Consider the following 13892-nt stretch of genomic DNA (forward strand, 5'->3'; position numbering starts at 1 on the left):
CCCACCATCGAGAGACCACGCCCACTGTGTGACACGCCCCTCCCCCCGACCACGCCCACCCATGGTGGGTGGGTAGGTGAAAGGGTGAGGCGGGGGGGGCCTAGAACTCTCTATTTTACCCTACTATCAATAAATATTATTTTAGCATAATTTTTATAAATTTTATCACTTATCGTCGTACATCTTAAAATTTGGCAAATATGATTTTTAGCTATATTAATAGAATAACTGTTTCTAAATATATTTATTGCTTTATTTATTTAATTTTTTTTTATAAAGTTTTTTTAGTTTAAAATAAATTTTTCAAAATTATCTCTAGTATTAAAACATGTATGATTAAAATTTGTTTTTAAATCATCCTGAAATCTTTAAAAACTGAGTTGCATATTATTAAACTATGAACGACGATTTGAACAATTATGAAATTTAATTTTATTAATTTTTATCAATATTGTTTTAATTTTCAAAACAAGTTATTTTACAGTGTGTTGCAAGTTTTTCATATTTTGAATTTTAGCTAAATATTTTTACAGTATATTAATTATCTTTAGTGTGAAAAATGTTAATATGTACCGTAAAAATAATACTACATGACGAATTAATGTCCATTGGGTTGATTTGCCATACTCGTTTGTAATCCAGTGACTGACCTATCAACAATATTTAATACATACCGTGTAAAATACATTTGAGGATTATCAACTACTTTTCTTTTCTTTAAAATATTTATATTTTTATCATTCCACTTATTTATGATTATATTTATCTGTTAGAGGTCAATCGATTTTTTTTTGTCCCGTAGCAATAAATGTAATTTCACCAAACCAGTCTCTGCACAAGATTAATTGAAAAATTGAAATGAGATTTGCCAGACAAAAACAAAAAATAAATTCTATAATTATTATATGATTCAGTTGTATAATTTTTGGGTCATTTAATCAGCAATAACATTAATGGACATATTTCACTTATATTCATTTAACTCATTTCGTCAAATAGAATGATTTCAAAGTTAAATAAATTATAATAAACAAAAAGTTATTGACAATTATTTGAAATATATTTATTGTATAAAGTATATTACAATAATTAAAATGAAATAAAATACATTTTTGTTAAGTTTAATTAACATTATTTAAAAATGATTTTTAATAAATATCTTAGTTACTTTAAAACGAGTTCGTACTATTAATATCTTTTAAACATCTTTTTTATATACTTGTTGGTTGAGTGATACTTATTATTTGTACTAGCATTATGCTATGTAGTGAAATTGCATAACTAAAATGCCGTCTAAAAATATTATATAGTTACTTTAATACATGATGTGTAATAGAGTGTATATATACATCCTGTTGCACATAGAGTTCTTTAAAATAAATCTTCGACATTCCTTGTTTCATTGATATAAATTTATATATAATAACAACTTCTACATATTTATTAGTCAATTTAAACTATATCGCAATAACATATACATATTTAATAAAAATATTTATCCAGTTACAAAAATTTATATTTAGGTTATTAATTAAACTATTTTCGACTTTTTTTTGATAATTCTATTTGATGAATTTATTATTTTTAAATACCTTTAAATCTTGTGTTAGTTATTAAAATTAAAAGATTTTTCGAATGAAATCATAAAATAATTGGTCAATCCACTATTGATTATGTTTTATTTATTTAATGGTAAAAAAAAAATTATTCCGAAGTCAATAGCTAATATTAAATCTGACTAGCTTTTTAATCTACGGAAAAATAATATTTTGGGAGAGAACTATAGAAATCACACGAACCGAATACTACAAACATTACTCTATGTAATGTTATGCCATCAACAACTAAATACGAATGCTTAAATGCTCAAGTCTGAATAACAAGTGAAATAATATAGGAAGGAAACTAAAAACAACATTATAAAGTTGCTGATGTTATAAATTTATAGAAACTTAAGTTAGCACGGTTAATAATTATATCTTATGGTTAAGACTTATGTAATGCTTTACAATTGTACAAGATATAATGTAAGTTTTAATAAAAAAATTATTAATAATAAATGTTATATTTAAGATAATATGTATTTTAAATTTTAATAATACTTATATACAAATTATGAATGTTATTAAAAGTAAGAAAAATTTATGAAAATTATTATCAGGATAGTTATCAAAAATTTTGTTTTATAACTTTTCAATATTTTGCTGACAATTCTCATAAATAAATCATACAAAAATAACTCTTGATTGTTTGCTATTATATATATTATTAGAAAATTTCATATATTAATAAATAATATAATATATCGAAAGTTATTTGTTTTTTTTTTTCTGTTATTTAAAAATATAAAAACATTTATTTATGTTTGTGTAAGTAATAAAATTAAAATGAAAACTACATTTCGGTTTAAAAGCACTTACGTGTTTCTACACCCACAATAAGGTGACATTTGAACTTTGACGACTACTACAAAAAATTTACTCTAGGTTAATATGATAAGTCAATTTTCTATTCCAAGGGTTTTATAAATTTCCAATTAAATTCTTGTACCCTTGTCTTTCGTAGGTCTTGCAATATACGATAAATTTTATCACGATTGGGCCCTATAGTCTTTACGGTGTGTCGGTTGATGACAGCCTCTGTGATCAACACGTACGAAGAGAGTCAACAGCAGCATAAAAAAGACAGAAGAGTAAGATCGGAAGCGTAGATGTATTGATTTTACAATTACAAAAGCTACTGGAAACCTTGGTTGGAGTTGCAGTGCAAACAAAATTTACGGTCCGGTGATTTCGTCAACTAAGGGATCGCTCACATGTACCCCGAGGTTTTGACGATGTCTAAAATAATATATCTTCCAGAATTGCTCTGATTCATTTTAATACAAGCTTTATACACTGATCATTCATAGCGTATTGCCCTGAGGGTTAGAAGATGACTGATGAAATCTGGGTTAAATGCTAACGATGATATCTCTTATGGTTTTTTTCAACTACGTTAAATAGATTTGATAATTTGTTTACATTATTCAAAACACAAGCTGCTATTTTACAAAGTCAACATATTGTTTATTGAATTTGTAGAAATTTAAAATTTAGTATTATTTATGGCCAACATTCTCTAAAATTTTTTAGATAGTTTATAACGAAATTGTATTTTACAGTAAAATTATTGTTATCAACAAAATTTATTCGGATACTCTTCCAGTTAAAAGTTAATTGAACAAGTCTTTTTTTTAATCTTTTTCGTGAGTGAATTTTAAAAATAAATCCACTCGTCCTTTTATTTTTAAGAAATATAAGTTATCTTATTGCACTTTATATTTTAATATCATATTTCGCTCTATTTAGATGGTTTGAATTTCGCCTCTCATTTCAGCATTCTTATAATATACATAAACTATAGAATAGATAAATTCATCAAATTTCAAAAAGTATGTTACATCATAAAAAATTTCTTTGTATTAATATACAAAGTATACGATACATGATATTAAAATAGTTTTAACATAGTTTTATATCAAAACCATGTTAATATTGTTAATATACTATTTATTTAAATTTGAAACATATTTCTAAAAAAACTAATTTTTCTTATACGTCGATTGATATGCCATGTAAAATGGAATTTTAGATGTTCTTCCCTCTAAGTTGATGCTTAAAATACCTCCAAACTAATCTCTCGATCTCTAAATTTATGTCATAACTTGAAATTTTTCATCGTGGTAAACTTACTGTGTTCTGTTTAATGCTTCGAAAGCATCCACGAGGTAAAATACTTAATCTTGTAGGTACTCGTGAAAAATGTCAATTTAAAAAGCCTGTAGAATGCATTAAGATTAATGTTGTATGAACACCGTATATCATAGAATCCAACCCAAAAATTTAATAGTGATATTATCATTTTTGGAAATAACTATCTAGTTAGTGTGCGTAGTTTTGATACTTTATTACCAAATGATATTATTTATATCGTTTTTACATAATAGATACGACTTTTAAAAAAATCTAAAAATGTCTTAACCTTAAAGCTTTATTAGAAGTATTAATAACTTTTTCTTTATATTTTAAAGAATATTATACTTTGTTCATAAATGACTACCTTAGATCTTTGAAAAGCTTTTTTTGATTATATTATAACTATTCGTTTTTTTATCCATTCATTGAACTTTTTTTAATGACATAACTTTATAGCTAAACCACTTTTTAATAATATGTATTTTAAATATGTTAATTAATATACCTAATGATGAAAGTATTTTAACAAGCAAATGCGCCTAAACTTTAAAATATTTTATTTAATTATAAATGGCTTATATGATTATTTTCTTATGTTATATAATACTTTTGTCAACCATAAGGTTGGCTTCTGCTTCTCAATTTTGATGATTTGGCTGGAGTATTATGGGAAATTATTAAATACAGTGAGTTTCCTTTGTATCCTCTACTTCTGTTTTGTTTTATATTATATTCAAAAAGTGTATATACCTTTAACTATTACTTTAAACGAATTAGTAAGAGTTGAATTAAGTGGTATTTAGTTTTTAATTTTAGCTTTTTGTACTTTATAATACGTAAAGCATATTAAATTTTATTGTTTAAAAAGGATATTCTATACTAAAATTTATATAGAATTAATGATAATGCAGTAATATTTTTTTAAGAATATACACATGCTTAATACAAAAGCATGTTGTTTTTTATTTTTATTTCCTCAAGTATTCAAAAAACACGAAATCAAATATTATAATATTCGCGATAAAGTAAAAACTAATTACATTTGATGAACCCCAATTACAGTCTACGTGCATTACAACTGATTATTTTAAGATTTATAGCAGTACAAATTAGCCAATGGACCCAAATTACCATGTATGTTTCCCGTATACGTTGTAGTCAATTATGAGAAGTAGCTACTGGTTCTAGTAAACTCATTAGTGTGCTCTTCAAATACTTCTTTGTTATTTGTATAATTCATATTGATAATAAAGGTATTTGCGCAGTTAATTTTTTTTTTTTAGAAAATGTTATACATACAATGAGTGTTTACTTGTTAACTATGCTTTCCCTTAGAAGTTAGCAGGAAAAATGAACAAATATATCTAAGCTGAATACAAATTTGTGCTTGTTATATTAAATCAATTAATTAACACTAATTATTAACCCTAAATCCTTGTTGCTGTAACTAGACTTATTGGGATAGAAATTTCAATTTAAAGTAGCTAATTCTGTTTATTATATTACGGGTAAATGATAAAATCTTATTATTTCATATTAATTATTAAAAATGTATGGAAAAGAAAAGAGTTTATTTTGATAAATATATTAATCGTATGAAAATATATTTTATGTTCAGAATATCAAATAAAAAAGAAAAAAAAATACGAATAAAATATTAAAAATTTTAATCTTGAATATAAATACTGATTTCAAAAAATATTTTTATTCTGAAATGTTAAAATAGTTAAATTATTTAAAAAAAATAAAGTTCATAATGTCGTCAGTAAAATTGACCAATTTTTTAATTATTATAATAAAGGCTCATAACTTCTAGCATTTGCATATATTTTTTTTTTAAAGGTTCAAGAATTACCTACGTAAGTTATTAATTTGTTTAAGAAAATCATTAAGCTAAATACTAAATTTTATACTGCATATTTTTGCATATTTAACACAAGTTTAAGTGCTATTTTGATTAGTTTGTGTTTTTAGTGAAATTTCAATATCTTAAAATAGATAAAAATATCGTAGAATTCATTCAATGTTCACTTTAAAAATTCTGATTTTTGCCTCATAACGAAAAGGTTCTAACGCCAATTTTTAATTTCTTTCAAGGACGTCTGTTAGAGATTTTTTCATGATCCGTTATTGGATATCTTTGATATTCTGATTATATTTGGATTGTTAGGTATTAAAATAAATAATTTACGTTTTGTGATTATTCTGTTAACATATGAAATTGTAAGAATTTGGTTTCATGCGTGTTAAGTAATCCCAAATAGCATGTGCATTAACACAGCCTGGCTCTAGGGACTTCTTTTTTAGTGGCGCCGGCAAAGCACGAACACTTCGCTCCTAGGACGTTTAAAATATGTGTATAGCGATATTCTTACAACACGATAAAATTAATTATTTATAAATTTATGTTAATGATTTCAACTACTCATAAAACCTTATTATTTAAAAACGATCAATACTCTTCTAGTAATTAAAATATATGACGGAGGTTAATGAAATGGACTCACCTTTTCGCTGTCCTCATTTAAGCTCTTAAAATAAATTGTAGTCGGGTAGAAATCATCTAAACACTGAAATAAGATTTGTAAGGGACACGAAGCATGTGGCAGTCGAGATTGTTTCTTATTCACATTCCACCTTGTTGTGCTAAATAGCTAATTTCACAACTACTGTTCTACGCTATTCTACTCTGCTACATTACAGTGCTGATACACTAAAAGGGACAGAACAGAAAAAAAAAGAGGCTTCTATCTTAGCCTGTTTACTTCACATAGTTGATAGTCCCCACCTATTATTTAATTGAAATCTCGAATGCCGTACTGCCCTTTTAAACTGTTTTATTACTATCATTTTATTATTAACTACACATTTAATAGTGACTTAAATACATATTACATGAGATTTTTATGATATCAATATGGTACATAATGCAATTTACATAATACATTGTAGTATTCTTATAATTCACATCCAAATATTTTCAGAATCCTTTAAAGACGCATATAAAAATATATGCGTAGATATTATTGCACTTATTAGTGAAAAATCAAATGGTTTTTAATCATTTAATGAAGTATTTAAATTGAAGTTAGAACACTTAGAACATTTATTGTTTAAAGTTACTTCGACTTTTGTTAAACGAGCCAAAGGGTAAGGTGGTTATTAATTTCGAAGAGAGTTACCTACATAGTTTAAAACTGATACTTTTATTCACTTAGCCTTAAATACACATCTGCTATATCTGTTTCTCTTTGTGTTGCAACACTTATTTATTTTGTATTGTTAATTTTGAATCACCTAAACCACATTATTTATCTATTTTATAACAAAAAACTTTATATTAAACCTTCTTTAAGCTATTGAAATACGTTAGGAGATTGTCATTCTGTCTAAAGTATCTCAATAATACAAGTTCTTTTACGTAAGTTTTCTCTTTCTCTCTGACCCAAAAAATAGCTTTTAAAAGATAACATTAAACATGCTTAATTAAAAACTTTAAATTTAATTGTTAGTATTTAAATAATCTTATTATATCTATAATTTATCATCATGATTTTTTTACTTGTATTTATTAATTTTATAACCAATAATCATTATCTTCATTTTGAATAATATTTTTATTAAAACGATATGAAATTTAATTTAATGTAGGTATACATCACTTAAATTAATTAGATTTTTTATCGCTTAGTTATACAGATTATACTTGTATATTTTTTATTCATATTATATATGAATAAATTAAAATTTAAATAAATATAAATTTATTATAGTTATTCATTTTTCAGTTTTCTCGGATAGTTTGTTTTGATTTCATGGTATATACCATTTAAGTTTTAAATAGAAATATGGTAATTTTCAAGTTGCTACTAATAAATAATAATTATAATTATTTTTAATGGATCAATATACTTGAATAAATTGATATGAGTGTACACTATTTCTATTTTAAAATATTATTCAGTAGACTTTTTAAGTAATTTATTCTTTCACCTGATTTAAAAGTTCATGTTTAGTGTGGGTCATATCGTGTAAAACTATTTTAACGGGATTTAATTCCAGTGTTCTAAACTATTTAACACTTTGGAAACTAATCAGAAACATTTTACTGTCTGACTTCTTACAATGTATAGTATTTAATAGTTCTAAAATGTATTGCCTTAACATTTAATGAAAAAATCGACCACAACTAGTATGACATAATATAACCTTTAACGCTAAACAAGTTTAATCTTAGAGTTTTTTTACGTAATAGATAAATTCAATACTATTTAATAATATTTTAAAAAACATATTTTTCCGAATTAAGTGAATAATGGATTTATTCTGTATACAGTAAAATTTTATTAACAAATAAAACAAATGTATTAATTATTTGAATCTCTTAATGTATTTGCAATCACCAAAATCACATATCAAAAATAGATTCTGATATCTTATAATAACTGCACACTATAAGTTTTATTGTGTTATTCACATTATATAGCTACCAAAATTCTTCCGATCTCTCCAACATATAATGAAAGATAAGTTTGAATCATTTTTTAACGCTGGTTTATCTTTTGTAAATGATTTTTTTTATCTAACTTACCATAAACAAAAAGATTATTAAACTATTTAAGGAGAAAAAATGTTGATATATCAACAAGAATAGTATATACGATGTTTGAAAACTTGTATGTAATTCACCTCAGTAGATAGTACTACCCATTAACTTTGCAGAAACCATTGAATATAATATTAAATCAAGGTTAACCACTGTAATCATGTTAGCAGTTCCGATAAATATTTCGTAATTCTATATATTGGAATGAAATATATACTCAATGTAATATTTTATAATGTTTAAAATATTAAGTCTATAATTTATTTTTTATATCTTTTCAGAGTCACAAAATGAGTTGACCTGCCGTAATGATTATATGGAGGATATCGGTGATATTAGCGATTTTTCTGATTATAATCATGGTAACAATGATTCAACCCACTAATTGTACTACTAGAAAAATATCAATGTTACCATTGCCCATTACAGCAGGCTGTCCAGTAGGCTGCTCTTGTAAATGGAAAAATGGTAAACAAACAGTGGAGTGTATTAACAAAAAAGTAACAGCTATTACCAGTTTGGATATTAATCCAGAAACTCAGGTGCTAGACATATCTGACAATGATTTGTCGGTAACTGGTTTACCTCGTGCAGTTTTTCTTACAACTGGTCTTTTAAACTTACAGCGGATTCATATATCACGATGTAATATGCATTACATACACGATCAGGCATTTCGTGGTCTTACTAATTTGGTTGACTTGGACTTATCGAGTAATTTTTTGCGAGAAGTTCCTTCAGTAGCTTTTTCCGAATGTACATCGTTAATGAAACTTAATTTGGCAGGAAACCCAATCGACCGAATACATGCGCATGCTTTTATTCATCTACAGCAACTCACCTTGCTTGATCTCAGTGAATGTGGATTGCAGCAATTAGATGTCGGTGCATTTGAGGGTCTTCATAACCTTGATTGGCTTAAGCTGAACAATAATAGACTGACATATGTTCTAGGTTATGACACACTTCCAAAACGATTGCATGGAATTAACTTATATCAAAACAACTGGCAATGTGATTGTCACATGATTGACATGCATCGGTGGTTGTTTGAAAGTCGGGTACCGGTCACATTGGAACCTTTATGTACGGGCCCCAATGAATATATTGGTATACCTATTAGAGTCATACCAGTTGTCAATTTGGCATGTTCACCTCTAGTATATTATGAATCACAAGATAGTGCCACACAAAATGTCATTGAAGGAGAAGATGTTTTAATGAGGTGTTTGATATTAGCCACTCCAGCTGCCTCTGTACATTGGTTGTTTAATGATAAATCAATAGATCGATATAACGTGACTGAATATGTAACTATTGATGGCAATAATACAGCTGAACTACGTGTATATAATGCTAGTAAAGAAGATACAGGGATATACACCTGTTTAGCTGAAAATCATGCAGGGAAGGCGACAGCAAATTTTACATTGTCTGTAACTTCTCGACTGTCAAATACTGCTGGTTCGTCACCCCCATCTTCATCATCGACATCATCTTCAATCGAAGGAAACGCCGGTAAATTATCTTACATAGCTTATACAGCTACTGTGTGTAGTATAGCTATTATAGCCACAGTAGCTGGATTCATGGCTGTACATTGCAATAAATTATCTAAAAAAGATGATTTGAGTTCAGGATCGATTTCTGATAAAAAACGTTCTACAAGAGTAATGACTTCGTCATTAGGGTCAACAATTGGCTATCGAACAGTGAATACGATAGAAAAGGAACCAATACCGACTAATCATGAAATTATTGAGACTGCGTTAGTAATGCCCGTGGAAGAAGTAGATGGAAATCCAGATGTAGTAAATGATGTCAATAAAAAAGATAGTAGTTGTGAAGAATGGGAAATCGATTTTAATGACATTGTATGGGCGGAAAGTTCACCGACTACTGGTTATGTATCAATTCAGATACCTGTACAATGTGGTATGGGATGTTTAGGTGCATACTATATTGCTAACACTGTTACTGAAACCAAAACTATTGATCGTAAACAAAGCAGATGCCAAAGAAGAGCTATATTAGCTTCTGCGGCTACAGCTGATTCTGTAATAATGTACAATGGTTATAACACCTTACCTAACTCTAGGCGATCAATAGCATTTGATGACACAGCTACTGATATCCGGACAACTGCTCAAGGTTATCCAGCAATTGCTCCACCATTATCTCAGCCAAAAATAACAGTCGATACTGAAATTGATACCATAACTCCTATTTTAAGTCCACCACTTCCATTTAGAACTTCCATAGATAATGATGATGATTCAATAGCTTTGTGAAATTTGCATTGATTGATAATGGGAAATGACTGTTGTAATCTATTTACTAAAAACAATTATAAATAATTAGCATTAATTTTACAGTAATAAAATCTTACATTATATTGTAATATCCAAGTATTGCTTGGTTTTAATTTTGTACAAGCAATTACAATTTTTTAAATTATTTAAAATGTAAATATAATAAAAAATGTTATAAATTAAAAAATATTCCTTTTATTTTAGATTTGGTGCAAAACTGAGAAAATATTAATTTTACTATGATGTTTTTTTTTATGATTGTCGCCACTTTTCTTCAACCCTTACCGGACCAATTTCTTTCAACGATTCGTCAAAATATCATAATTTGTATCCAGTTGAAGACACTGCCCTTAAAAATTGGAAAAATTTCTCTCGTTCCCTGTAAATAGAGAAAATCCACCAAAAAATTACAATTTTTTAAATCGGTAAATTTTGACATTTTTTTTCTTCATACTGCCATAACATTTTGAAAAATAAACGTACCAAAATCATTTTTTTTTATGTAAAAACCTTAGGTATTTCCTATTTATTTTATATACATTATTTGATAATCTGTCCCATTACTTGTTCACAAGGTGGGATTCAAAATAGCAACTTTTTCACAAAATTCAATGTTTTCAACTTAACTTTTAAAAATGTTTCGAAAATACTGCGTCTTTTAAATATATTTTAAATTAAAGTTTATGTTACGTATTATAAGTTGAAAAAAGAAATTTATCCCTACGATTTATCTTTTATATGTAAATAGCAGTTGAATTTGAACAAAAAATAGGAGTTAATTTTGTTTTTAAAATAATCCACCAATTTCTTAAAATTAAAAACTATCTACAATTTGTATCAGAGCGTTTCTTTTGGTTTTAATCTCTATCAGATATCATCTATCCTTGTCCCAACTGTGTTTTTATATGCTTGCATATAATACAAGTATTTCAACGCTAGACACTCAATTTCCCTTAAAGTAATAATTTTTTTTTTTGCTTAACAAGAACAAAATATATTTTTAAATACAAAGTTACATATTTATTTCCAGTTTTCTGTTATAACATAATTTTTATATTCATCCCTTATTTTTTATAAGGGTGTGAAATTTTTTTTTTATAATGATAATGTACGAGGGGTTTCCAAAAATAAAATGTTCCCTATGTTTTTCCCCGATTTTAAAATGACCTTAAACCTCCAGCTTTTTAGGGATCTATAGTCGACTATTGTTGGTAACACTGGATTTTTCACGAGTGAAATTGAGAAAGGAAGAGGAAGTTACTGTCAGTTAAAAATGACGTCTTTTACACCAAACGTGTTTACCTTGGAAGTCCGTGAAGTGATTTGTTTTTTGACGTTAAAAGAATTATGCCACAAAGAAATCACTTCTGTTTATAGTGCAAAAGTTATATGTATATAAAAAAATGAGAAAGTTGATGAAAAATATATAAAACATAAAATATAAATGATGTTACACATAATTTGTTTGGCAAATTTTTTTTATGTAAATCAATTTATAGTAAAAATTTTAGTGCCAAAATTGTTTAAAGTAGCTAGTGTAACAAATTTAAGTGACAACTTTTTAAATCTTTTAAAAGTTTATAATATAAATTTGAATAAAATAATAAGAAATTACACCACTAATATTACACAAAAGTACTTTATAACAGTGTCATAAATATAGCTGACATAATTTATGTCAGATTTCCCAGACGTACACTGATTTTAACAGAATTATTCCTTATTTGTATTTTATATTTCATTTTATTAGAATAAACATGTTTTCTCATGTCTTTTTAATAAAAAAAAATCGTTTTTTTTTAAATTATATCCTCTAATGTTTTGTTAAATAATAATTTTTTAATAAAAATGTAAAAATAAATATTTTATTTATTTTTATAAACCATGATAAATATAAATTTTATTTTACAAAAAAAATTATGTTTAAGATTGTATTTTATATATAACTTTTAATATTTAAATGGGAATCTATTATTATTTTTTTTAATGTTAAAAACAATATTTAATAAAAAAATAGCGTCTTATTATTAATAATAGCATTTTTCTTTTCTTTCATAAAGAAAAAATTGTTTGATTAAAAAAGTCTTGTAATAATATTATAATTAATGAATATTTTTTCATCAGTTCCAGGATAAATATCTAAATTTTAAAATTCTCTTTAATGTGAACAAAAATAGCCTATAGCAAATATTCTATTGCAAATAGCTTATTGCAAATTGCCTATTGCAAATAGCGGACCGTAAAATAGCAGAACTTTGATATAAAATGTAACTTTGATAATCATATACTTATTATAATTTTGCAACTAATAATTATTTAACTATTATGTCCCATTTCAAAGTGATATGCATTTGAACTGGTTATTTTCGGAATTGTTTCGCCGCTCGATGTTATCTTTTTTTATAATTAAATCTGTTGTATACTAGACACTCATGTGTTGTCTTATTCGTGTCACCTCAGCCCGTACATATAACAAAGTTTACCCTGTTTTACAGTGTAACTATAACTAGTGCGTATAGTTAGTGCATTATATACACTCAATGCTCTTGAAGGCCAACCTACTAATGAAATTATACAAAATATTCATTGACTCAAACCTTAAAATAAAAATTATCTATCAATCTATTGAAATTAAACATTTTTCAAGTCTCGTTAGAACCTTTCCTTTCTAAGGTAACAATATAATTAAATAATTAATTATAAAAAAAAATTACTTTTAATAATTATTTTCAATTATTGTAAAAATAACTTTACACATTCATAATTAATAAAAAAAAAAATTAGAACAATAAACATAGTAGTATTTTAAATATACCAATAGCAAAAACTGCAATACTAAATATATGTCTAATAATTTTAATCGAAAAATATTAATATGTTAATTTATGTTAAAACGATTTTTGAGTTATTAATAATACTTTCAAATAGTAAATTATGATCACTATAAAATAGTAACTATTTAGTAGTAAACAATCTTTTTCTAAAACTTAATTATGTTTAAATAAATATTGACAAGCACAGTAATATACTTATTCTCAATCGTTATTAAAATCAGGAAAAAATTGTGTCCTATTACACTAAAATAATTATTTCTAATTAACTTATATTAATTAAGTTTATTATACTCAGCTCAAAATATTTATTTCAATTTTGTAATTGTTTAATATCCCCGAATTAAAAAACAAACAAAATGTTATAATTATAACCTCTTTTGAAAACTTACTTACAAATACAGGG

General features: G+C 25.8%; 1 protein-coding gene across 7 annotated transcripts in view; it reads left to right on the forward strand.

The window, feature by feature from the left end:
- Nucleotides 1–12404, forward strand: part of LOC126894728 (leucine-rich repeat-containing protein 4C-like) — a 92876-nt gene extending 80472 nt beyond the window's left edge. For 5 of the 7 annotated variants that reach the window (XM_050665942.1, XM_050665947.1, XM_050665945.1 and 2 more), the window contains one exon: nucleotides 8625–12403. In XM_050665942.1, coding sequence (XP_050521899.1) covers nucleotides 8652–10634 — 1983 coding nt within the window. In that variant the 5' untranslated portion in view covers nucleotides 8625–8651 and the 3' untranslated portion in view covers nucleotides 10635–12403. Of the gene's footprint in view, nucleotides 1–2565; nucleotides 2684–8624 lie in introns of those variants that run through there. The other 2 variants (XR_007701491.1, XM_050665948.1) reach the window with 2 other exon arrangements.
- Nucleotides 12405–13892: the final 1488 nt, after the last annotated feature.

The sequence above is a fragment of the Daktulosphaira vitifoliae genome, unplaced genomic scaffold (genome assembly GCF_025091365.1).
Source record: "Daktulosphaira vitifoliae isolate Bord-2020 unplaced genomic scaffold, ASM2509136v1 Scaffold_1, whole genome shotgun sequence".
Taxonomy (NCBI): domain Eukaryota; kingdom Metazoa; phylum Arthropoda; class Insecta; order Hemiptera; family Phylloxeridae; genus Daktulosphaira; species Daktulosphaira vitifoliae.